At 35.3% G+C, this 24278-nt stretch overlaps 3 protein-coding genes across 8 annotated transcripts in view; 1 reads left to right on the top strand and 2 right to left on the bottom strand.

Annotated features, from left to right (window-relative positions):
* LOC135843515 (potassium voltage-gated channel protein Shaw-like) overlaps positions 1-24278 on the bottom strand; it is a 761198-nt gene that overhangs the window by 305055 nt on the left and 431865 nt on the right. The window lies entirely within an intron of this gene.
* Positions 14460-16237, top strand: LOC135843983 (uncharacterized). The gene is made up of 2 exons (XM_065362058.1): positions 14460-14996; positions 15089-16237. The coding sequence occupies exons 1-2, from the start codon at positions 14644-14646 to the stop codon at positions 16011-16013; spliced, it is 1278 nt and encodes a 425-aa protein (XP_065218130.1). The 5' UTR covers positions 14460-14643; the 3' UTR covers positions 16014-16237.
* On the bottom strand, positions 16291-18111 carry LOC135843985 (uncharacterized). The gene is made up of 4 exons (XM_065362059.1): positions 17792-18111; positions 17571-17703; positions 17166-17457; positions 16291-17085 (listed from the first exon to the last, which is right to left on the bottom strand). The coding sequence occupies exons 1-4, from the start codon at positions 17834-17836 to the stop codon at positions 16821-16823; spliced, it is 735 nt and encodes a 244-aa protein (XP_065218131.1). The 5' UTR covers positions 17837-18111; the 3' UTR covers positions 16291-16820.

Below are 24278 nucleotides of genomic sequence, written 5' to 3'. Positions count from 1 at the left end.
ACGAATATTGTGTGGTTTTTCCTGATTTTATTTTTTAAATTCATCCTGATTTCGTTCTTCTATTACCAATTTTTCAATTTTACCGATTTTCATTTTAATTACTCGTGCATGGTTATTGTCAAAGGAACAGTAATGAGTAAAGTACTTTTTTTTTGGAATAATTACAACTGAGGAGCACATGAAGAAGTAGAAGAGTGTGGTTCACCAGATCTGGAAAAATACACCAATCCAACGCTCCGTTTCACTCGATTCAAGATTCCATTTAAAAAAAAAATTTTTAAAGGTTAATACGAAATGGAAACGACTAGCGTACGGCGCCGCGGTGAAGCCATTGAAAAAGGTAAATTGTAAGGAGCAGTTATGGCCTGACCGCCTCAGGGGGTATTATGGGAATACGTCCTTGAGGAGGTCGATATTGTACTCGTCACGTATGTGAGGATTATGATATACACCTCGAGAGGGTGCTCCCTCTAGAGAGTAACGTTTTAACTACGATCAGACGATCTGAGGTTAGATCCAAGGATCGTCTGAGCTCGATCTTCACTTGTTCGCGGAGTGGCCAGCCGTGTGGCAATGTCATTGATTAATTCTTGAGACTGAGTGTCTCCCTTACCTTCAATATTTATCGAACCATCTTTGATGGTAAATACTTTTATTTTTTATTCAATTGATTAACTCCTCATCATGTTAGTCGTTTGGTCGCAATGATGAGGAGGTATTTTTATAAATTTGCCTGAAACTACCCAGTGAGTCCGGACATTGAGGTAAGTCAATCAAGATAATGTGTACTTAAAAACTAGTGCTGTCGCTAAAGGTCTTAGTATTGGGGGACCGCAGGAGAGACAGTAAACGTGTACAGTTGTTTGAGTTGATTATTTAATCGATCTCCTTCATCCTCCTAATGTAGATTATGGTTGCCTAATAGCAGGTATAATCAACTTCTTGTCCTTCAATGGCTCCGAGAACCATTGAATTTCATCCCGATCTTCCATCGAATGTATAGGGAACTCAATTTATTGTGTTCGCCTTTTAGTCCCCTACCACCTCGGTGGTATAAGGAGTGCCTTAAAAAAGCCTTCTATAACCGGTGAGCCTCCCAGCCCAGGCACAACTGGCTTAAGTCCTCTGAATATTTATGCATGTATTGTTGTATCATTTATTAATTGCAATAAATAATGTATAATAATTCGATTCTTAATCTTTGTCAGTGTGAGTGACTAAGTGAGAGAATCCAATTGTGAGATGAACGATGTCATCTAGAGTGATTTAGATAGGTAAGTGAGCTATCCGAGTAAGCAAAATTATTCACCCCTTAGGAATAATTTTTATCATCCCCTTGTGGAAGTCATTATCATCATATTCACGTATCTATGTCATGACGGATCGCACCGTTACAAAATTTTTCAAACTTTTCACGAATGTCTGGATTTTTTCTGATTTTATTATTTTAAATTCAACCTGATTTCGTTCTTCTATTACCAATTTTTCAATTTTACAGATTTTTATTTTAATTACTCGTGCATGAATATTGTCAAGGGAACTGTAATGAAGCTGCTATAGGTACTTTTTTTTTGTTGGAATAATTATAACTATATGAGCACATGAAGAAGAAGAGTCTGGTTCACCAGATATGGAAAAGTACACCAATCCAACGCTCCGTTTCACTCAATTCAAGATTCCATGTGTGTGTGTTTTTTTTTGCTGATTATTACCCATGGAGGACCATAACTATATACCACATGATGGAGCCATACCCAGAATCCCAGTTGACAGGATACAATTTTGTCGTACCAGACATGAGTTTAATCGATTACCTGGTACAAGAATTGAACTTGGAGTTAGTCCAAGAACCTTGGAAATGGTGAACATGGTGTATGGGACTTGAACAGCTGAAGGAATAATTTATAATGGTCCCCTATACGCTCAAAAAGTTATAACTTGGGTACATTTCATGAAAAAATTCAAAAATCGCTCTCGAAACAGTTGTTTTAAATTTTAAATTTTTTTCACAAATTTGCCAAAAATCCAAAAATGAACTTCGGCACTTGAAATATTGGATAATGCTGGTGAGAGGGGTGGGCTTATAGAATATTCTATTTCGATCTAATTTGGTTTCGTTTAAATCGCAGAGTGTTAGATCAAAAGGGTCCCAATTGTTAGTTGATTGAAACCAACGTTCACAAAATACATATTAATTATCTAGAGAATTTTTCTAGTTATCTGCGGACACGTGTTATTTTGCATTATTGATTTTCACAAGCTAAAAGATAACAACAATTACCATGCTTATTTTCTGTGAATGTAAATAGAGGCGTCCTTGAAAAAGGTAAATTTTTCAAACTTTTCACGAATGTCTGGTTTTTTGCTGATTTTATTTTATTTTTAATTCTTCATTACCAATCTTTCAATTCCACAGAATTGTATTGCAATAACTCGTGCAATTAGTCTAGAGCAGTGAAGCTGATAAGTTTATTATTATTATTATTTTTTTGAATATTTACTATTCTGAAAAATTCATTTCCATAAGAAAAAGGAGGTGTACCTTGAAAATCAATCAATTCGACCTTGAATTTTCAGCATCTAATTTTTATCCAAGCTGAACCTCTTGAGCTATTGAGAGCGATAAAATTCGGATTTTTAAAATAACAGCCATCTTGATACATATGAACAAATGAAGATGCAGAAAACTATATAGTGGGGGGGGGCGCATGAGGATCAGAAAACGAAAAAACAGTCATTTTTGTATGTTTTTGAACAGTTAGTTGGCTCTAGAAAATGAAAAATTCGTACTTTTCAAATAGTTTGAGTATTAATACGAGTATTTCAGGAATTTTCTTCTTAATTTTTGAGTTCACGTCAATTTTATTGAAGGAATTTGGTTTTTGTGATCTCAATATTTTTCAAATTCAATCACAGATTTCGCGAAACTGTGAGTTTGAAAGTGGCCCGAGCGAAGCGAGGGCAAAAGCTTTTTAAAGAATTGAGAATTTTTGAGGATAGTTTGCTGATTTTGTCGGCAAATTCCGAATTTTCAAATTGGGGGGGGGGTGTATACCCCCTATACCCCCCCTTAAAGCCACCGCTGACTTACTGTTACAGGATATTGATCTCATCTCATTGTTCGGCCCTGATGAATCCCGGGAAATTTACAATGCTTTACATGGTGTACCCGCCGATGAAATCTCGCATACCGTCGAAAAGTTCAGAGTGTTGGCTGTTGGCACCAAAGGTATGTACTCTTTACCTTCACATCAGAATTAGTAAGCAAATACTCAAGCGTAAGTAACTCGTTTAGGTATTTTTTCTTGTGGACTCATATAATAAGTAAGCAATCTGATGAAAAAACACGTTTTTACCTCAAGCTTAATTCCAATGACAGTCATTTTCAAAAAGTCGCTGGAAGCTCCAAAATTACTTGAACCCGCCTGAAGTTGTCTTCAGAGAGTGTCAAAATTAGAGTGCATAGTCAATTTCAGCTCTCCATCTCCATTTTATGAAATTTTGGGGAAATTTCAAGTTTCAAAAATTTACTGGAGGCTCCAGTAATTTTCAAAAAACCGCTAGAGGCTCCAAAACCACATTAAATTCACCTGCAGTCGACTTCATAGGGTATTGAACTCAATTTGCAGAATTAATTTCTGCTTTCCAACTCCATTTGATGAGATTTTGTGGGAATTTCAAGTTTCAAAAATCTGCTGGAGGCTCCAGAACTGCTCAAAACGATTTGAAACAGTTTCCAATCGATTAGGCAGGTCAAAAATGGGGTATATCCCAAATTTCCGCTTTCTAGGTCAATTTGGTAAAATTTTGATTTCTTTTCACATTTTGGCCAAAACTTGATTTTTGAAAATTCACCAAAATCGAAAAAAGCACTTTAGCACTTGAAATTTTGACAGGTGATGAATTTTTTGCCTGCTCTTTCGATCTACATTTGCACGGTTTAAAAATTTTATGCTAGTTCTATGTTGGAACGCAAAATCTGCGATTTCGACTGACCTGTCAATCGAAATGGCCGCCATTTTGTAAGTAGGGACACTTTTTTTTGAGGACAAGGGCTAGAAATGTTCCTTAGGACTCGTATTTCAAGAAAAAAGTTCTACCGGAGGAACAGCAGGGGGGTGCAATTGTTCCTTATGCGAACTCCCCTATTAATAGTTCATCGGATCTGCAAAAATACGCCAATCCAACGCTCCGTTTCACGTAGGCAGGCAGACACACAGGCATCTATTGAATTAACCCTCGTCGTTAAAGATTTAATGACTTAAGCTCGAAATCTACCTACCATACCATAAGTACACGACACGTAGCGAGAAAAACAAACTATTCGATAAAGCTTCTGGAAACTGTGAGGCAATCCATAAGGGTAATTTGGGCCTGAGAAAATTAGACGTTCTAGGTACACAGAATAGCTCGCGCGGTCGTTGTATCTAGTTTAAGATAAATACATAATGAGATCGTTTGTTCGACTATTATAAATAATGAAAGAGGTTATTAGCTCGAGCTTTACAACGACGACGAACCGAAGAAAGAGAGTAAACCCCCCGCGCAAAAGAAAAACACAGCCGGTATAAAAAGACGAGAATCTGGCGTATTTACTGAAAACACACCGTGACAATGATGAGTCACCGTCGTGTACAGTGTATATAGCCTGGTAAATACTTAATTCGAGCGTTAATTATTTATAAAGAACACGATTCTCGGCGAATTGTTGTCACACGGCGAAAGTATACTCACGGAATCAGGTTTTTAACCCAGCAAAATGAACGCTGCACGTAAAAACGGCTGAAAAGGATAGATGATGAGTAAAAATAACACGAGCGAGAGAGAGAGACAGCACCCTTACGAGAGCTAGAAAATAAGTCGCCTCGTTGTGTGATTTTCGCAAGAAGAAGAAAAACCTTCACGCTCGTCTTGTTTTTACACAACAAAAATTTCGATTAAATGTGCAAAATACAACGAACCGACGTACAGTATAAGAGAGAATTCGCGAAACGAGAAGAATGTTTCCTCGAGAAGAAGAAGAAATTCGGATACGAGAGTTTGATGGCGGTGTTTTTACGTATTCTCGTTTATTAAAAGCGCAAACGTGTCAGAAAAATTTATGTATTCGACGCCAATTTGATACGATCATCGATTAATTTTCACCCCCGCATCGAAGCGAATGCTTATGCAGTATAAGAGTACAAGGCGGTGTAATTTTAATAGGGTACGAAAATTTTCAACGTTCCAGCAGAAACCAGCAGCTAGTAGGAAAAGCGAGAGAGAATATCTTAATATGAAATACTCGAACGATTATTTATAAAATGAAACAATTTCCGAGCTGGAAATAAAATTGCCAAGATACGCTATCGCTAATGCTGCGTATTCTTCATGACGAATGGTTTTTGTTCGAGAAAGATAATATTTTTTAACCGACATTGTGTTCGCGGTGTAATATTTTTGGTAATGTTGTGTAAATATAACGCCACAGAGCGTATCGTTGATAGGTAGGTAGGTATGGGTATCATTTTTAATATAAAACTGCAATTTTTTTCTCCATTTTGGGTGATTTTTTATGTATTTCATTATTTTTTTTGCCACTTTCCGTTGGAGACGAAGTAAGTAGGTAAATATAAGCAATAGGCATTTACAAGATGCCGTTCAGGAAGAACGAAAATTAATGCATATCAATAATTATCAACGAAAAAGTGAAAAATATGTACTGCATTTTGATTAATTTCTTCAAATTACTTTCAACTATTCAAATAACCAAGGGGAGAAAGAAGAGGACACACAATCGTACTACAGAGGCCGAGTTGCCAACATGGCTGCATTAAGAAGCCTGGACACTTGCACTGATACCAAAACATGATACTCTGGTGGATAATATTATAAGCATTTGATTTTTGCACAATTATTAATCTCTCCTTCATTCAAATCAATATTCCAGCTTCCAGTCTGAGTAAGTAATTTTTAAATAGTTATGATTTTCTTGTAAACACCTACATGTAGGGTATCAACGATAGGTGCCCTCCAAAAAGCGACAGTAGAGGTGCCGAATTTTCGACTGAGGAGCAGTACTTCGAGTTATCTCTCGAACTATTGTAGTGGGGACTATGGACTCCAAGTTACCCACCTAGGTTGGGAACTTTATGCCCAGGTGCAGGCTACACTGCGCGTCTTCTATGGATGCTCAATGAGGTAAATACCCACTTTTTATTTTCAGGCAGCAGAAAATTTGAGGGCGTATTTGAATGCGGCGAGGGATGTGAATCCGACCATTCCGGAGCCATGCAGAAGCTACGTAAGCAACCTTTGCAAATTTGGGTTCAATATTGTTCATGGTACAATGATTAATCTCAAATTGAATTGATTACAGATTTGCGAAAGTTACCAGCAGCTGCGGGCACAATATCCTGGCTCATTTAATGCCCGCACTGTGGAAACCATCGTCCTCCTTTCCAAGGCGACCGCAAAAGCTGAGCTGCGAGACGTCGTCTTGTAAGGAGATGTGGAGTTTGCAGTTAGGCAAGTATCACCTTTATATGTAGATTCATGTGATGGTGAAAATTTTCAAGTATCTATTTTCAAAATTTACCTAAATTTTTTACAGCTTAATCAAGCAGTCTCAGGGCGGAGAGCCCTTCTCCTGTACCTTAATGAAGGGAGCCGTAAAACAACAGTGGTACCTGAGAGAAGCCCATTAATTCGGGAGTTATGGAACGAAAAACGAAGCAGAATGGCGCAGGTAAAAACGTAAAAAATTGTACTCATTTTAATTTTTTTTAAATTCAACTCTAGTTGATAAAAAATTTAATTTACTGATAGGGCAACGAAGACCTGGTTATCAACAAGCGTTGATATGGGAGCAAGAGGGGCTTTCTCAAAACCATAACCAAAAGGGTTCTGAAGCTCTCCATCGACAAGTAAGTAATTTTAACATTTGTTTGAGTTATAATAATATCTGAGAAAGTTTCATTTAGAAAAGGAAGGAACCTATATCTTAAACAGGCGCAGAAATTCAGAAACATTTTTGTCCAGACGCTCAGCAGAATCTAGGATTGCTTGGTATTGTATTATCTCGTAGTTACAGTTGATACTTGGTGCACAGCTGACCAATAAACCATTGCACGGTACCTTTGTAAGATCATTTGGGAAATTTGGATTGTCTCACTTTGTTGGCTTACAACATAAGGCTTAGCCTGTTGAGTCCTTGTACCAGGATCGCCATAGGGAGCGACAGAGACCACTTTGGGTACCCAGGGAGTAAAGTTGTATTTCCCCCAACATTGGCGCCCAACGTGAGGCTAAGGCACTGAGGCCACATGAAATTAACAAGGTGGGGCAAGGGAGTCCTAGTCCACTACAAGGCGCTGACACACACTCCTTTTTGAGCTTTGTAATGAGATGTGACCCTTGGTTGAGTCCATTAAAGATAACAGCTGAAATTGTTGACAGATTACTGTTACACAAGCTGGTAATTTTAGCTATCAAAACATTGAATAGTCGAGTAAGAATTTACCAAATATTCTGAAAACATGATACTATTAAATATTCAGGGGAAACTATGAATAAAAACATAAAAAAATGGGCAAGTTATATGTACTTCCTAAAGTTATCAGTATCCAGAGAACGTGGAATGGGCGTCTTAGAATAAATAAAACGTGGAGTTATGTCGCCAAGAGAGCTTTTTCCATACACCGAAAAACGCATTGAAAATCCAAAAACGATATTTTCAGTAAGTACCAAATTCAATTATTTAGAAATGAAAATTTACAAGAAATCATAATTTAGGTATCATGGTGATTTTTGAGGCCAAAATATTGCTGTTTGAATGAAATTTTTAGACAACAGGTAAGGAGTTGAAAACTGAGTCAAAAATCAAACATGAAATCTAATCTAAATTTCTGACATGAAAAATATGTGCAATATTCCTGCAACCAGAAAGTTCCTACACCACTAGCAAGAACCGTTGCGGCATTGATGAAAAACGTCATTAGATAGGTAGAGGTACCTAACAACAAACTATGGTACTGACAGAAGAACTGTCAAAATTTTGTTCTCGCGTAAGTAATTTTTTAATTTGTTGAAAATTAATTTGATTGTGTGGTAAAATATGTATTATTACCTTGTAATTACGTATATTACTGATAGAAGATTATTCTCTTTGGATGAGGAAAATGGAGGAGGAAAAATGAAAAATACGTAGTCGTCGATATAAACTTCCTTGTTCGAGATGACTTGTATTTTTACCGCGTTTCAAGACAGACATGTGCGTTTTTATATCGGTTCGATATTCCTATTTTGTAATGTTTTTTTATGTTAATTTGTGAAGAAGATTAAAAGACTATGATTTGAATTGAGATTTTAATTATTTCTCGGAGTTCGTTTGAACTTTTTTAAAAATCTTAATGTAGTACTCCCAATCTCATTTATACACAGATCAATCGAAATCGTGATCGATGAAGTGGTAGATATCACGCGAGTTTCCGATCCTATGACTACAGCTTCAGCAGGTTGTAAGAGGTAGAATATAGCCACGCATGTCAAAGTGATGAGTTCCCCCAAGCCTTTGGCTGTGCACTGCAAGTAGTGCATGAGCGGTAAACTTTTGGCTTGCTTTTGTTTTTCAAAATTTACAACTACTTTTTGAAACACGAAATCGATCAAAATGACTCATTAGGAAAACCCAAAATAAGAGACTGAGAAAATATAGGTCAAATATTTTGGATGTTTTTCGAGGGTCAAAACGTAGTTGTCGTGTGAAGAACACATCTGACTGAAAAATTGAAATGCCAAGTATTTCTTTTTTTTGAGTTTGATTTACCGCCAGCAAATATCAATAAATTTCTCACCAAGTCAAAATAACTTTCCAATCGTTTGTGATGTATTTTTGATGACAAAGTTCAAAAATAGTTGAAAAGATGATTATTGAAAAAGTTCAATTAGGGATTTTGTGAAAAAAGTAGGTAATGAAAAATTTGGAAGCTCCATCTAGAGAGCACAATGTATCCAATTTTAAAAACTCCAAATGTATCTAGCCACAGATATGCTCATTTTGTAGCCTGAAGTCTCAGAAACAAGTCGATGTAAAGTAATTTAGTTTTTTTTGTATGTAGTTAGGTACAAGTTGGAACAATTTAGGTACAAGTTCGAACAATTTTGGACAAAACCGAAGTGACTGATGTGTTTTGTAATTGAAAATTCAACCTCACTAAGCTACATCCATGGTCACTTCGAGTTCGTTAAAAAAATTTCACTCGTCAAACAAAAAAATTAATAATACCTACACCACCACCGACCACCGTGTTCCTCAGATTTGAGACTACAAATGAACACTCACGCAACGTTTTGTAAATTCAGGCTAGCCAATGTTGAAAATTTCAAATTTTCTCAAAACTGATTAGTGATTTGGAGATGAAACGCCAAGACGATAAAAAATGTTATTTACACTTTTTGCCCAACTGTAAAACTGAAGAGGCTTCGTAAATTCGAAAAAATGTACATTCGTTCATTCAATTTCCAAAAGTAAAATACATTTTTTCAAATTTACGAAGCCCCTTCAGTTTTAGAGTTAGGCAAAAATTGTAAATAACATATTTTTATGATCGTCTTGACGTCCTCTATCCAAATCATTAATCAGTTTTGAAAAAATTTTGAAATTTTCAAAATTGAGAAATATCAAATTTAAAAATTTTGAAAATTTCGAAAATGTTGAAAATTGAGAAATACATAATCAAATTTTCAACATTGACAATCCTGAATTTCCGTTGTGGCGTTGATGAAAAACGTCATTAACAACGAACTACCGAGGTATTTAGAATCAGATGATCATGCAGTCATAATTGCGACCTCTCGTATATTCAGCAGAATTTTACAAATACACCCATTCACAGATGGTCCAAATTTTGTTCTCGCGTAAGTAATTTTTTAATTTGTTGAAAATTAATTTGATTAATAACATTGATATCTTTGCATAAGCTCGTAATTTTTTTTCTGATCAGGAATGCCTGATGAGTTAGCCTCATCATCAGATTAATCAATCTAGTTGGTACAGGGGCAGACTGGCCATAAGAGCTACCGGGGAAATCCCGGTAGTCCCCGGTAAGAAAGTGGGCCCTTTTGGTGAAAAAGGGCCCCTTTAGTCATAAATTTTTGATAAAATTCAAAAGTACGTATGCAACTTTTTTTGGTAATAATTGAGAGTTTGGGGGCCCCGTGTCGAAAAGACAACGGAAAATGGGCCCTTCATAAACAAATATGCCTCAATTTCTATCATTTCCCGGTAGGCCCTGAGTTGGTAGCACATTTAAATTTTTCTGATAATTCGAAAATCTTCCCCAGAGGTAATTTTTCAATACAGTGGCGATGTCTATTTTGAAACATTTAAATATACATAGAATAGATGTAGGGTCGAATGACAATTCAAATAGGTATTAGAAAGTTGTTCGACAGCTGAAGTTCAACCCAGTACAAAAATTTGGCTTCCTTCGTTGATACGTAGGTAAGACGTAATATTTTTTTTCTTTTTTTTCGACTTCTCAATTTTCGTTTTGGGTCATTCCATGCCAAATCGGCGGATTTTTGCACGAAAGATTTTAGATTTTTTTTCAAAATCAGATCATGTGTACAGGTCATCAAACCAGACATCTTTTCGATTTTTTTTTTGCGGATCTGTGACTTCTGTGAGTCTTCAAAGTTCTCCAAAATGACCGAAAATGGAGAATTTCAGTTGCAAATTGCTCCGGTTGTACGTGATATAGACTTTTGAACATTTTTTCAAATTTTAGTACTTTGAACATTTTTTAAAATCTTAATGTAGCTATAGTACTCCCATCCTCAGGGTCATAATGAAAAAATAGTTTCAATTTTGAGTTTTTCAGCTCAAAACCCAAAGATTTCGATACTCCACTCACTGAAATTTTCAATAAAATTATAGTGAAATTATTACTTATTTATCAAAAAATGAATCGCAATCCAAATAATAACAGGAGACAAAGGTCCCAAGCGCCTTATCGTAACCCGAATCGAAATAATGACAGACGAACTGAACATGTTGTAAGTATTTAGGTACCTATACCTACAAATTAAAGTAGGTATTATTGTTCATAATAAGTACACATAGGTACTTACTATTAAATTTTATTAATATTTAGCCAAGTGCACAATTACGTGAATTAGAAGAGTTATTAACCCGCGTTGACGAAGGAGACGCAAATTTTCCTACCCTCTGATTGTTAATAGAAGAAGCAAGTCAAACAGAGCAGTGATGGACCCGAGAAGTACGTATTTATTACATACTTATCGCTTACATTAGAGTAACTCAAGACTCAGGTAATCAAATTAGGACCTACGCTACTGCAGCAGCTGCTGAGGATGAGTTAATCAGCTGAAAAAAACGGCGTTGAATTTCCTACTCACCGAGTAGGGAATATGTTTAGTGTCAAGGTCACTGCAAAAAGTAACAACGGATTATTGAAGTGCATACTTATCCAGCAACAGCTTCCATTTGAATAAGTAATTTTTAAATACGAGTAGTTACGATTTTCTTGTACCTAAATTTGTACCTACAGTAGGGTGCGAATTAGAGCAGTAAACAGCAAAATTACAACAAACCACTGTTTTTCATAACCTCTCTACAACAATACCGCTTACAATTTTGAACAAAAAGTAATAATTATGGGTGAAAGCCCGTATCCTTCAAGAAAATTTTGATGTGTTTGAACCAAAAGAAAGAAATTCTTAAAAGCTCACTAAAGCTCACTGAAACAAAGATGAAAAAATTTCCAAGTCTTGTTTTCCGCATCTACCGGACAGAAAAAACCTGATGACAATAATCTGACAATTGAGAATATTAAATTCTATAGAATTTCGTTTATATGATATTTTCTTAGGACACTAAGTTTTGAAATTGTACGTCTTTGAAGTTGGCGTAACGAAAAGTTGCAGCCTATTTTTGAACTTTTTGTTACTCCAACTTCAAAGACGTACAATTTTGAAACTACGTAGAGCTTCCTACGAAAATTTCGCCATGTTTGTTTTAGCAAGCTTTTGTAAGCTTTTGGAATTTTTTTTTTGGTTCAAACACATCAAAATTTTCTTGAAGGGTAGGGCTTTCACCCACAATGATTTTTTTTTTCAAAATTGTAAGCGGTATTGTTGAAGCGAGGTTTTGAAAAATCGAGGAAAAAAACAGTGTAATGCTGCGATTTTGCTGTTGTATGTACCACTCTAATTTGCACCCTATTGTACAATTAATGTGTAATTAATTTTATTCGTCTTTTTTTTATTTGCAACATTTTTCACTTTCATTCAAAATTTTAGATCAAGAATAATTTTATTAAGTTCCAAATATTCACATTTGGAATTGTAAAACATTTTCGTTTAGCGTACGGAGTGATCGTGGTAAACACGAACAACCGCCCATATGCTCCAGATGTTGATATGGAGTTGTATCGATACGATAATTATAACGGTTTACGAGTTGCGAATTTTGATTCAGCGATTTTCAACTCTTCCTAGACGAGTGACTCTATCGATGGAAAATACAGACGTCTAAAAAAGAGTTCAAAAATCGAACTTTTGCGTAAGTAATTTTTCAATTTGTTGAAAATTAATTTGATTGCAAATACGGCCCCACAAACTACGAGTATTCACCGAATATATTTGGGCAGGAGATGGTATTGCACAGTTTCCCAAAAGAGGTCTGCAGGTACGCCCAAAAGAGCATTTACCTGAGTACCTGCGAGATCAACTGTCTCACAAAGATTTATATGATCGTCTCCAAGGGTCAATTTTCCTCGAAATAAAAGATTCATTTTATCATAAAGACAAATATTTTACTCTTTCACAGTTGTTCAACTACGCTCGAATCAGAATTGGCCAAGGTGGGTACTTCAGGGCGATATGGCAAAAATGGCGATCCACGGTTTCCCAACCATGATTTTTCTGTTGGTAGCGAAAATAACAAGCGTTGAGATAGTGATGTGGTGGAGAAGAAATCAAGTTCTCGAAGATGTATTTCAGTGTTTCGTCACTTTCTCCCCTTGACCCAAATTTTATACAAAAATATGCCCCGAAAAGTTATCTCAATTTTTTATTAATAAATCCAGTTGCTAGCAACTTTAATTTATACTGATAATTCGGAAATGTTCCCCAGAGGTAATTTTTTAATTCGTTGACAATTAATTTGATTGATTGATTTCTACGTCCCCAAGTACATCTGAATAGTAATGTCAGATGAATTGAAATCTACTAAGTAAGTATTCGTCTTATTTTCAATCGCCTAGAATTCCTTACTATTCAACTTTGTTCGTTGTAAATTTTGACCTATAGGAAATACATTTATATGGAACGTCAAAAAGAAAACTGCACGTTGTTGTATTGCTTATGAGAGGTATAATTCGCAGCTTATGAGCGATTTACCTGCTCATCATACTGCTATAACTTGTTCATTTTCTACTGTATAGACACAAATCATCATCGTGTGTTGTGTATGAATATTTAAAGGTCTCTACATAGCCTTTTTCATCTGCTTCTCAACTGGAGCAGTTCATGTTGAATTGGTCGAAGATTTAATGAAAATGAGTCGCAGGCATTTCATCATGTAAGCAAACACTCAATTTATAAATGAATGGAATCATAGATATAAATATTGAACTCCATTTAACATGTATAGGAAAAAGTGAAGCAAGAGAATCAACCAATCACAAATCGCGTAGGCCACGTATTTTTTGGGGGAGGGTTGTAAGAGGTAGAATATAGCCACGCATGTCAAAGTGATGAGTTCCCCCTATAGCCTTCGGCTGTGCACTGCACGTAGAGCATGAGTGGTAAAATTTTGGCTTGTTTTTTGTTTTTCAATGTTTACAACTATTGAAACACGAAATCGATCAAAATTACTAATTTGGAAATCCCAAAATAGCAATTTTTTTCTCTCAGTCGTATCAAAAAACTGAATACCTACACCGCCGTGTACCTCAGACTTCGGGCTACAAAATGAGCACTCACTGAAATTAATATGAAAATCAGGTATGTAGTCTCCCTCCTCCTTCTGTTCCAGGATAGGGGTACCTAGCTGCAAAGTTTAAGGGCACCGTGATCCTGCCCGGAAGAGAATCCAACCCTCCGTGTGATTTGATTGATGTCAAAAAAAATTATAAACCAAAAAATTCGCCCTAACTGATAGAAATGTGGTATTTACAGCCAAAATGATATAACGAGGTAAATACAGTGTTATTATAATAAATAATTTTTATTTTCAGATTACTTGAAGCTGAAATTAGTTATTCAGGGAATGGTCAGAATTGTTGGATACCGATCCGACAGAGCGGTTGCCTACATGTAGCATATGAAGAGGATACACATGCAGGGTAAGTTAGGCCCGTAACACACTACTGCGATGCGATGCGATGCAACGCTTTCTGAAACGTTGCATTGCAGGACATCGCAACATTTGACAACACACCTCTGGTACTGCAACGTGATGATTTTGTTGCTATTATCAATTATCATTATGTTATCACCAAACAGACCAAATTGTACGATAATTTTAAAATTTTTCACCTTTGAATAATAATTTGAGAACTTATCTATATTAATTAGGTTGGTGCAAAATTATCCTGAAGTTACGTTTTTGTCTTATGTTATTGCTGTTTCGGAAAGATGGATGAATTATTTGAAACACTGTCATCTTTTTCTGAAGATGAAGAGGATAGTGAATATGAAGATGATCTTGAGGATTTCGCACTGCTGCTTCTGATACGCAGTAGAATGAGAAGAAGAAAAAATCGAAACATATGGACCCATGCCGTTCGAACTGAGAAACACCGTAAGCAGTGCGGAGTTTATCATACTTTACTTCCAAAGCTGACAGATGAACAATTCAAACATTACCTAAGAACTACGAGGACAGAATTTGAAGAAATCCATGATTACATTAAAGATGATTTGAAAAAGCAAGATACCCGGTTTCGTTTAGCGATTTCTAGTAAACATCGATTAGCTATATGTTTGAGGTACCTATATTAACTTAAAACATGATTTTAAGTTGAATAATGTGAATCACATTTGGTGATATGTACCTAATTCGATGTTTTGTACATTGTAGATTTCTTGCTTCTGGAGAAACATTTCGCAGTTTGAGCTTTCATTTTCGTTTGGGAGAGAGCACAGTTTCCATCATTGTGAAGGAAGTTTGCGACGCTATATGGCACCGCATGGCAAATGAATATTTACCAATTCTCAGTGTGAAAGATTGGGAAGACAAGGCAGCTGAATTTAAAATGCGCTGGCGGTTTCCAAACTGTCTCTCATCGATCGATGGAAAGCACATTACAATAAAAAAACCAACTCGATCAGGCAGTGAATATTACAATTATAAGAAGTCGTTCTCAATTGTGTTACTCGCTGGCGTTGATGCGAATTATAAATTTACCTTCATTGACGTCGGAGTTAAAGGAAGATTCAGTGATGGTTATACATTTGCTCAAAGTAACTTTGGTAAACGGTTAATTTCCAATCAACTGAACATTCCAAGTCCTACGAAGATAGAACCAGGTGGTGATGAAATGCCATTTGTTTTTGTTGCCGATGCAGCTTTTCCTCTTTCAGAAAATTTGATGCGACCATACCCCGGAACCAGTACAAAAAGTGACATTCCAAACAGAATATTCAACTATCGTTTAAGTCACGCGAGGCAAACCGTAGAATGCGCTTTCGGTATTTTATCTGCGAGATTTCGGATTTATCAAAGGCCACTGGAGTTTGAGCCAAGAAGTGTGGAAGCATTTGTAAAAAGCACTTGTGTTTTGCATAACTATTTGAGAACTAAAAGCATATCTTTTGAGCATGAGTTGGAAGAAATTCCTAATGTAGATTTTGAAGATCCTCACAACCAGTTAATTGATGTGCCTTCAACAAAAGCACGATCGGCGCGAAAAGCATATCTTATTCGTGAAAAGTTGAAAAATTATTTTATAAATGTTGATCCTATACCTTACCAGGAGCAAGCTGTTCGTAATGGCAAATATTAGGTTTCGAGGTATAATTGATTTCCTTTAGGGATTTATGCTGTAGAGTTTTGAGTACTTATCCCCCTTGAGTAATTTATTCTATCCCTGTAAGTTTATAAGTAACTTATTCTCACATTGTTAGTTTAGTAATTCATTTTATCTCTTTAAGTAATGTATTCTCACCCTATAACAGTGTAACTACATGTTGGCAATAAATAAATGTATTTTTTTTAAAATAAATGAAAGTTTATTATTGAAAGTTATCCGTAATAGTTGAAATAGGTAAGTTGAGCTATAGATACCAAAAAATTACAATAAAAGACATAAAAGTCGAGGTAAAAATTGGAATTAGGTAAGTTGAGCTATAGATACCAAAAAATTACAATAAAAGACATAAAAGTCGAGGTAAAAATTGGAATTAGGTAAGTTGAGCTATAGATACCAAAAAATTACAATAAAAGTTGAGGTAAAAATTGAAATAGGTACTTATATATATGACAGACACAATGAGTAACAAGACTGAAAATTAAAATTACAGGATACAGGACAGTAAAAGTTAAAATAAAGATAAACTAAAAATGAATAACATGATAGAAGTCAACGAAAAAACGAAATAAAGATGAACAAAGTAATGAATAACATGATAAAAGTCAACATAACAATTAAAATGTTATAAAAATGAATAACTAAACAAAAATTGAGATAAGGTGATGCGAGTAGAAATATAAGAAGGATAAAAATATATGATAAGCGAATATTATGAGGAAATAAAAGCAGAAAGCTTGAAATGAAATACAAAATATAACAACAACCAATACTTTTTCGTTTTTATAAATCATTTTCTAATAAACTCTCCTCCTCTTCAATATCTAAAATGGCTTTGCTGAAAATCCGCTTTATTTTTATTTGATTGGTCCGAGACATACTTTTTACAGAAGCATAATATGCCTGAAAGCAACTTTTCAACGAGTCAATTTTATCTGTCCCTTTTGTTTCCTTCGGAGTCCTGGATCTTAAAAATGTAATAACTTCTTTGTCCAGAGCCTGCAGGACTTTTTTACCACGTAATTTTTCATCATTTCTTGAAAGATCACTGAAAATTGAAATTTTTATCATTAGGTACCTCTCCAAAACAAAAATAAAAGGCAAATTTGAGCTGTGAACACTGCTTACCTATCATTAGTTCCTTGAGTGCTTTCCATTTCATTTTCATCGTCAGATAATGCTTCCTCCACTGTTTCCGTTTCATTGACGTTGTTACTATTATTAGTAGGATTTGCTGGAATATTGGAGGAGGTAGACGCTTCATCCATGATGTGGTCTTTCAAGAAGGCCATCTGCTCGATAAACCTCCATGGTTTGAATTTCTTGGCTCTTGAGCCGCTAGCCTCATATTTTGCTACTCTTTTTAAGGCATTTTTATATCCTTGTTTAAGGTTCCTCCACTTATCTTTGGCAGTATCTCCTAATAACACACAAAAAAAAGAATATTTCATCATTTTTTTACCTATAATGATTCCTTTTTACACGCAATATTAGGTATGCACTGAACAAAAATGAGAATGTTACTAAACTTACCATTTTCCAATCCAGTCGCCCTAGCTATCTCAGCCCATACATCACTCTTCTTCTTAATGTTTTTATAATGGGGATCTCGGAAATTGTACATCATGGGTCTTGACCGGACTTCCTCGATCAACAATTCTTCAGTCTAAATGAAAACAATTCTATTAGTTCTTAATCAAAATGATGCTTAAAAGTAGTACTCAACTCAACGAATTTATATTATAAGAACTTACCTCTACTGGCATAACCTCCACCGTCTGTATTTCTTCCGAAGCCATTGTAAAAAGTTGAAAATTTAATATTCAAATCATTAAAATGATGAAAAATCGACAAGAATTCAATAATTATCAAACCACAAGAGAGTAAAAAATTTCATCACTAATCAACCGGTACCATGATAAAAAAACAACAAACTGATAAAATCGACCAATCACAAGAAAGCATCGCATGCAACGTTCTAATTTTTGTGATCGATCTACAACGCCTGCAACGCGTTGCAAACTTTAACCATCAAAAATGCATCGCAATGCATCGCATCGCAGTAGTGTGTTGCATTCCATATACCACAGTATAACTAGCGCTGCGATGCGACGTCACTTTACATCGCATCGCATCGCATCGCAGTAGTGTGTGACGGGCCTTAGTATACATTTACTTTTTCGGAAACGAGCCTTGTTTTGGAAATTCAGGGTAGCCAATGTTGAAAATTTGACATTTTTTCAATTTCGAAAATTTCAAATTTTCTCAAAACTGATTAGTGATTTGGAGATAGAACGTCAAGGCGATCAGAAAATGTTATTCACATTTTTTGCCTAACTGTAAAACTGAAGGGGCTTCGTAAATTCGAAAAAATGTACACTTCTAGTTCATTTTAATTTCCAAAGGTATAAAATACATTTTTTTTTGAATTTACGAAGCCCCTTCAGTTTTACAGTTAGGCAAAAAGTGTAAATAACATTTTATGACCGTCTTGACGTCCTCTATCCAAACCACTAATCAGTTTTGAAAAAATTTTGAAATTTTCAAAATTGAGAAATATCAAATTTTCAACATTGGCAACCCTGAATTTCCGTTGTGGCGTTACTGGCGTTGATGAAAAACGTCATTAACAATGAACTACCGAGGTATTCAGAATCAAATGCTTAAGGACTTGAGGAATTATAATTACGACCTCTCGTATATTCAGCAGAATTTTACAAATACACCCATTCCCAGATGCCAACGGGAGAACTGTCGCATTTTGTTCTCGCATAAGTAAGTAATTTTTCAGTTTGTTGAAAATTGATTTGATTAATATTGATATCTTTGAATAAGCTAGTAATTTTTCATTTCTGTACAGGAAAGCTAGATGAGTTAGCCTCAAACATCAGATTAATCAACCTAGTTGGTAGCACATTTAAATTTATAGGTACTGATAATTCGGAAATCTTCTTCAGAGGTAATTTTTCAATACAGTAACGATGTTTATTTTGAAACATTTAAATGTAGAATAGTTGTAAGGTCGAATGAGGATTCAAATAGGTGTTAGAAAGCTGTTCGACAGCGGAAGTTCTAGACAAGACGAAAATTTGGCTTCCTTCGTTGATAGGTAGGTAAGACAATTTATTTGTTTTTTTTTTCGACTTCTCAATTTTCGTTTAGAGTCATTCCATGCCAAATCGGCGGATTTTTGCTCGAAAGGTTTTCGATTTTTTTTCAAAATCAGATAATTTGCACAGGTCACTAAACGATGTAGAATATGACGCAAACCGGACATTTTTTCAATTTTTTGTGACGGAGCTGTGGAACTTCAAAGTTTTCCAAAATGACCATGAAAATGGAAAATTTCAGTTGCAAATTGCTCCGGTTGTACGTGGTGTAGAATTTTGAACTTTTTCTCAAATTGTAGAACTTTGAGAGGGTAATCGACGAATGATATCAAAATCAGTGTTTCCACTTTCAAAAACCTAAAAAAATCGATTTAAGAACTTATAATTTGAATATAACCACGACGTTCGCGAGTAAAAATTATGAAAAATTCTCAGTTTTAGTCCTTTTTATGTAGAATAACATATCAAAAAATTGGACTGGAATTTTATTTTCATTTTCGAGAAAAAAATTACAAGATTGACACTTATTGCAAAAATACCATCAGAAACCTAAAAAATGGAAATTTTCGCATTTTTGAGATATTTTGCCAAAGTGTAGACGAATATTAAGGACGACCCTCGTAGCTGGAGTCGCATTATAGCAAACGAGATGAGTTAACTGAATGCCATTACTTACAAGTAAATTATGAAAATATTAGTTAAACTCTGAGAGACTGTGAAGTTCACAGGCATGCGTGCAATATTGCTGTAACCAGAAAGTTCTTACATCGCTGGCAAGAACCATTGCAGAATTTTACAAATCCATCCATGGAGTGAAGGAAACGGAAAAACTGCCAGAATTTCTATTCGATTCTTTTTTTTATTCTTCAAGATATCAACGTTGTTTTTAAATGAATTCGCAGAAATTTCTGGCGTAGATAAGTAATTTTTTAATTTATTGAAAATTAATTTGATCAATGTTGATCTCTTGGAATGAACTTGTAATTTTTTATTTCTGAACAGGAATGTCAGAAGAATTTAGATCTTATACATTATTTGCCTGATTTTCAATCGCTTCGAATTCCTTTTTATTCAACTTTGTTCGTTGTAAATTATTGTGGCCTTTAAGAAACACATGGAATGTTGATAATCAAACTACACGTTTAGTTGTTGTGTTACTTTTACATAAGAGGTTTAATGCGCAGCTCATGGGACTTGTGGGCGATTTACCTGCTCATCGTACTGCTGTAACTCGTTCGTTTTCTACTGTATACACAAATCATCGTGTGTATGGTTGCAAGAGGTAGAATATAGCCACACTGTCAGAGTGATGAATTCTCCCTAGCCTTCGGCCGTGCACTGCACGTAGTGCACAGGGCATGCATTGTACGTAAATTTCAAATATTCGATTTTTTCATCTCTCTGCCAATTACCAGTTTTTGTCGCGCACTCCCTGGTTATACATGTTTGAAAAAAATCAAAATTTCACTAAATCAACTAGAACTTTGAAATCTAGCATGTGCCTTATTATCAATATTTTCGAATCGATTGAAAATAATTTCGACCAATTTTGAGCAGTTACGAGACCTCCAGCATATTTTTGAAATTTGAAATTTCAACAGAATTTTGCCCAAATGAATTTGAAAAGCTGAAATACACTTCTCACCCGAATTCCGATCTGCTGAATAGAAATTGAAAGCGGTTCCAAGTCATTTTGAAGCCTCCAGCCATACTTTGAAAATTCCATATTCACAAAAAAAATCCATAAAAACCGTACAAATCTAATTTAGCACGCATAAACGAGATTGACGCTTGTTAGTGACCTACCTGACTGATTACATACAGTTTTATCAGAATCTGTTTCTGTCTAGTCAAAAAAGTACATTTTCCCCCAGAGATTTCATGGTTGAAAATTTGAAAAACACACGGTTTTTAACCGGCAGAAGCAAAATTTCGAAAAATTGGAGCGTAATTAGACAAGCAGCTAGGTCATTAAAATGCATTGAATGCGTTTCTGGATGCTAAAGTTCATTTCCACAGATTTAATGACAGAATTATTTGAGGAACTGGAATTCCATAAAAATTCCTGGATGTTCTAAAATGACTTAGCCTGAAAGAGACTTCTCGTCAGCGTGACGAAGTACAGCTCGGGTGCAGAGATATTGCTGATTGTAAGAGGATTTTAGCTGAAAAAAATATACGTATTATGGATGAAAGCCCTATTCTTCAAAAACATTTTGATGTGTTTGGACCAAAAAAAAAATTCTCAAAAGCTCACCAAAGCTCACTGAAACAATCGTGAGAAAATTTTCAGTCTTTTAGCTTTCCGCATCTACCAGACGAACCGTAGGGAGTAAAATATCTCAGCTGCTTTTGAGAACAGTAATGTTTATTGCACAGTTGATTTATTTTCATGTATGAAGGATGGACATACTTCGTTAATTATCTCTTGACACCACGGACATATACTTGAAATAATATGAATATGTTCATAATGTTGAAAGTTCATTTACGAGTACGTCCATCTTTCACAAAAATTCACTATGATAATTCTACTGACCATGGTGTGTTCTCGTGTAAGTAATTTTTTAATTTGTTGAAAATTAATTTGATTAATATTGATCTCTATGAATAAGTTCGTAATTTTTTATTTCTGAACAGGAATGCCAGATGAGTTAACCTCAAACATCAGATTAATCAATCTAGTTGGTAGCACATTTGAATTTATACTGGTAATTCGAAAACGTTCGCCAGAGGCAATTTTTCAATACAGCGGCGATGTCTATTTTGAAATATTCAAATGTAGAATAGTTGTAGGATTGAATGAGGATTCAAATAGGTGTTAGAAAGCTTTTCGACAGCGTCAGTTCAACATCTTGTATCGACAAAAAATTGGCTTCCTTCGTTGATAGGTAGCGACGACGACCTGCTCGACAGAGCGGATCCTCGAAAATTTCTAGTTAATTGAAGTGCAATCCAAAACATGGGTAAAAAAAAAAAGGAAGACAATTCGTTTATTTTTTTTTTGACTTTTCAATTTTCGTTATCAATTTTGGCCGGTATAATATCCAACTTTGAATTCCCTGACTTTTGAGTAAAAAATGAAGAAAAATGGAACTCGCGAGTATCATTCAAGTATGCCCATCCCTTTATACACTTTGAGGCGCTACATCGATAGAAATAATTAGTTTATGCAATCCCTTCCCCTCCACTCTGTTCGGAAAAGTGATTCACCCAAGGAAACATTCTCCCGCTCCTCTTCAGTTGACTTATAAGAGAATATTAGCCCAAAACAATAAACTACAACTATAGCAGACCTGTGTAGAGTGTGTACAAGGTGGCCTTTCAAATATCCTACAGATGTGTAGCAAAAAATTTTCTAATTTTTTCAATTTTGAAAAATGAACTTGAAGATACTGTCGATCGGTACGTGCGGGGATATTCCGTCTAGCAAACTTTTCCGGAAGTAGAGAATCTTTGGTAAAATTGAAGAAAGCATGATTTTAAATTTTACTGGAATTGCGAAATTGAGAATTTCAATTCAGTACCCCTGCTCTTAATGGATCAAAATGAAAAAATAACTGCAAAAAATCTAAATTTTGATACATTACTCGGAAATGTATCACGAATTTTCTTCATACTCTCACTTCAGTACCCCCCCCCACCCTTATTGCTCATAATGAAAAATTGTTCTATATATTTTTGAGTTTTTCAGCTCAAAAAACCACGAACTAGAGTTCCGATCATTTACGATGATATCAACGAGAGTTACTCAAGACTCAAATAATCAAATTAGGACCTACGCTACTGCGGCAGCTGCTGAGGATGAGTCAATTAAATTGGCTGAAAAAAAAACGGCGTTAATTTCCAACTCATTGAGCAAGAAATACGAGTAGGCATGGTCACTGAAAAAAGGTAACAACGAATTGTCGAGGTAGTTATCGTTAGAATCAGATGCTCAAGTGGTCATGATTGCGACTACTATATTCGGCAGAATACTACTAATCCACCCATGATGTGGAGGAAACCCTGTAAGTCTGTGTAAGTAATTTTTAAATAGTTATGATTTTCTTGTAAACAAAAATACCATTATAATAATAACTGGGCCCCTGGCCTAAGTTGCTGTAAATGGCTCTTAATAAATAAAATAAAATAATAACTGTGGGTGAAAGGGTGAAAGCATCCTTCAAAAAGATCTAGTCCGAAGGTAAATGTGTAGTTTGCGGTTACCAGTAGCGGAATCATTGGTCCATACTTTCACACTAACAACACTGCGAATGGAGCTCGTTATCTGCAAATGTTGGAGGAATTTTTCATCGATAATTTGCTGCTCAATGTCAGACTAAATGGTTACTTTTAACAGGACGGTGCGCCAAAATTCCATTTTTTTTTTTAGGGGGCGGGAGTCATACTGAGGTTTCCTCTCCTCCCTTTCCTAGGGGGTATTGTTTCCATCAAAGTACCAAACTACTGCAGTCCCAGAAAATTATTCAATTTATAATTTCAAAATGAAATGTTAATGATGAATTTGATAGTGAACATGCAGCAATGGAGACGCTAAATTTATATCGGATTATTACGGACGCTGCTTTAAATAGAGAAAAAGTTGATCCCATTGATACAGCAATGTGTAATATGGAAAATACATCGGTTTTTAACCGGCAGAAACCAATTTCGAAAAATTGGAGCGTAATTAGACAAGTGGGTCATTAAAATGCATTGAATGCGTTTCTGTATGCTCAAGTTCATTTCCACATATTTAATGACATAATTATTTGAGGAACTGGAATTGCATAAAATTTTTTGGATGTTCTAAAAGAAACAAACTATCAATCAAAGCAGGTAACAATAAATTCAGCTCGGCTGCAGGTGATGCTGATTGCAAGAGGGTTTTAGCTGAAAAAAATTATTGTGGGTGAACGCCCTATCCATCAAGAAAATTTTGACGTGTTTGGATCAGGAAAAAAAATCCCCAAGCTACAAACGTGAGAAAATTTTCAGTCTTTTAGTTTTCCGCATCTACCAGACGAACCGTACGTCCTCTGGCAAAAATCTGATTGCAGTAATCTCAAAGAGAATAATTAAATTATCTACAATTTCTTTTACGTGAAATTTTGAAGTTGGCGAATGAAAAATTGCAGCCTATTTTTCC

This window comes from Planococcus citri, chromosome 4 (assembly GCF_950023065.1).
Source record: "Planococcus citri chromosome 4, ihPlaCitr1.1, whole genome shotgun sequence".
NCBI classification, from domain to species: domain Eukaryota; kingdom Metazoa; phylum Arthropoda; class Insecta; order Hemiptera; family Pseudococcidae; genus Planococcus; species Planococcus citri.
This window is presented reverse-complemented; position numbering and strand designations above follow the sequence as displayed.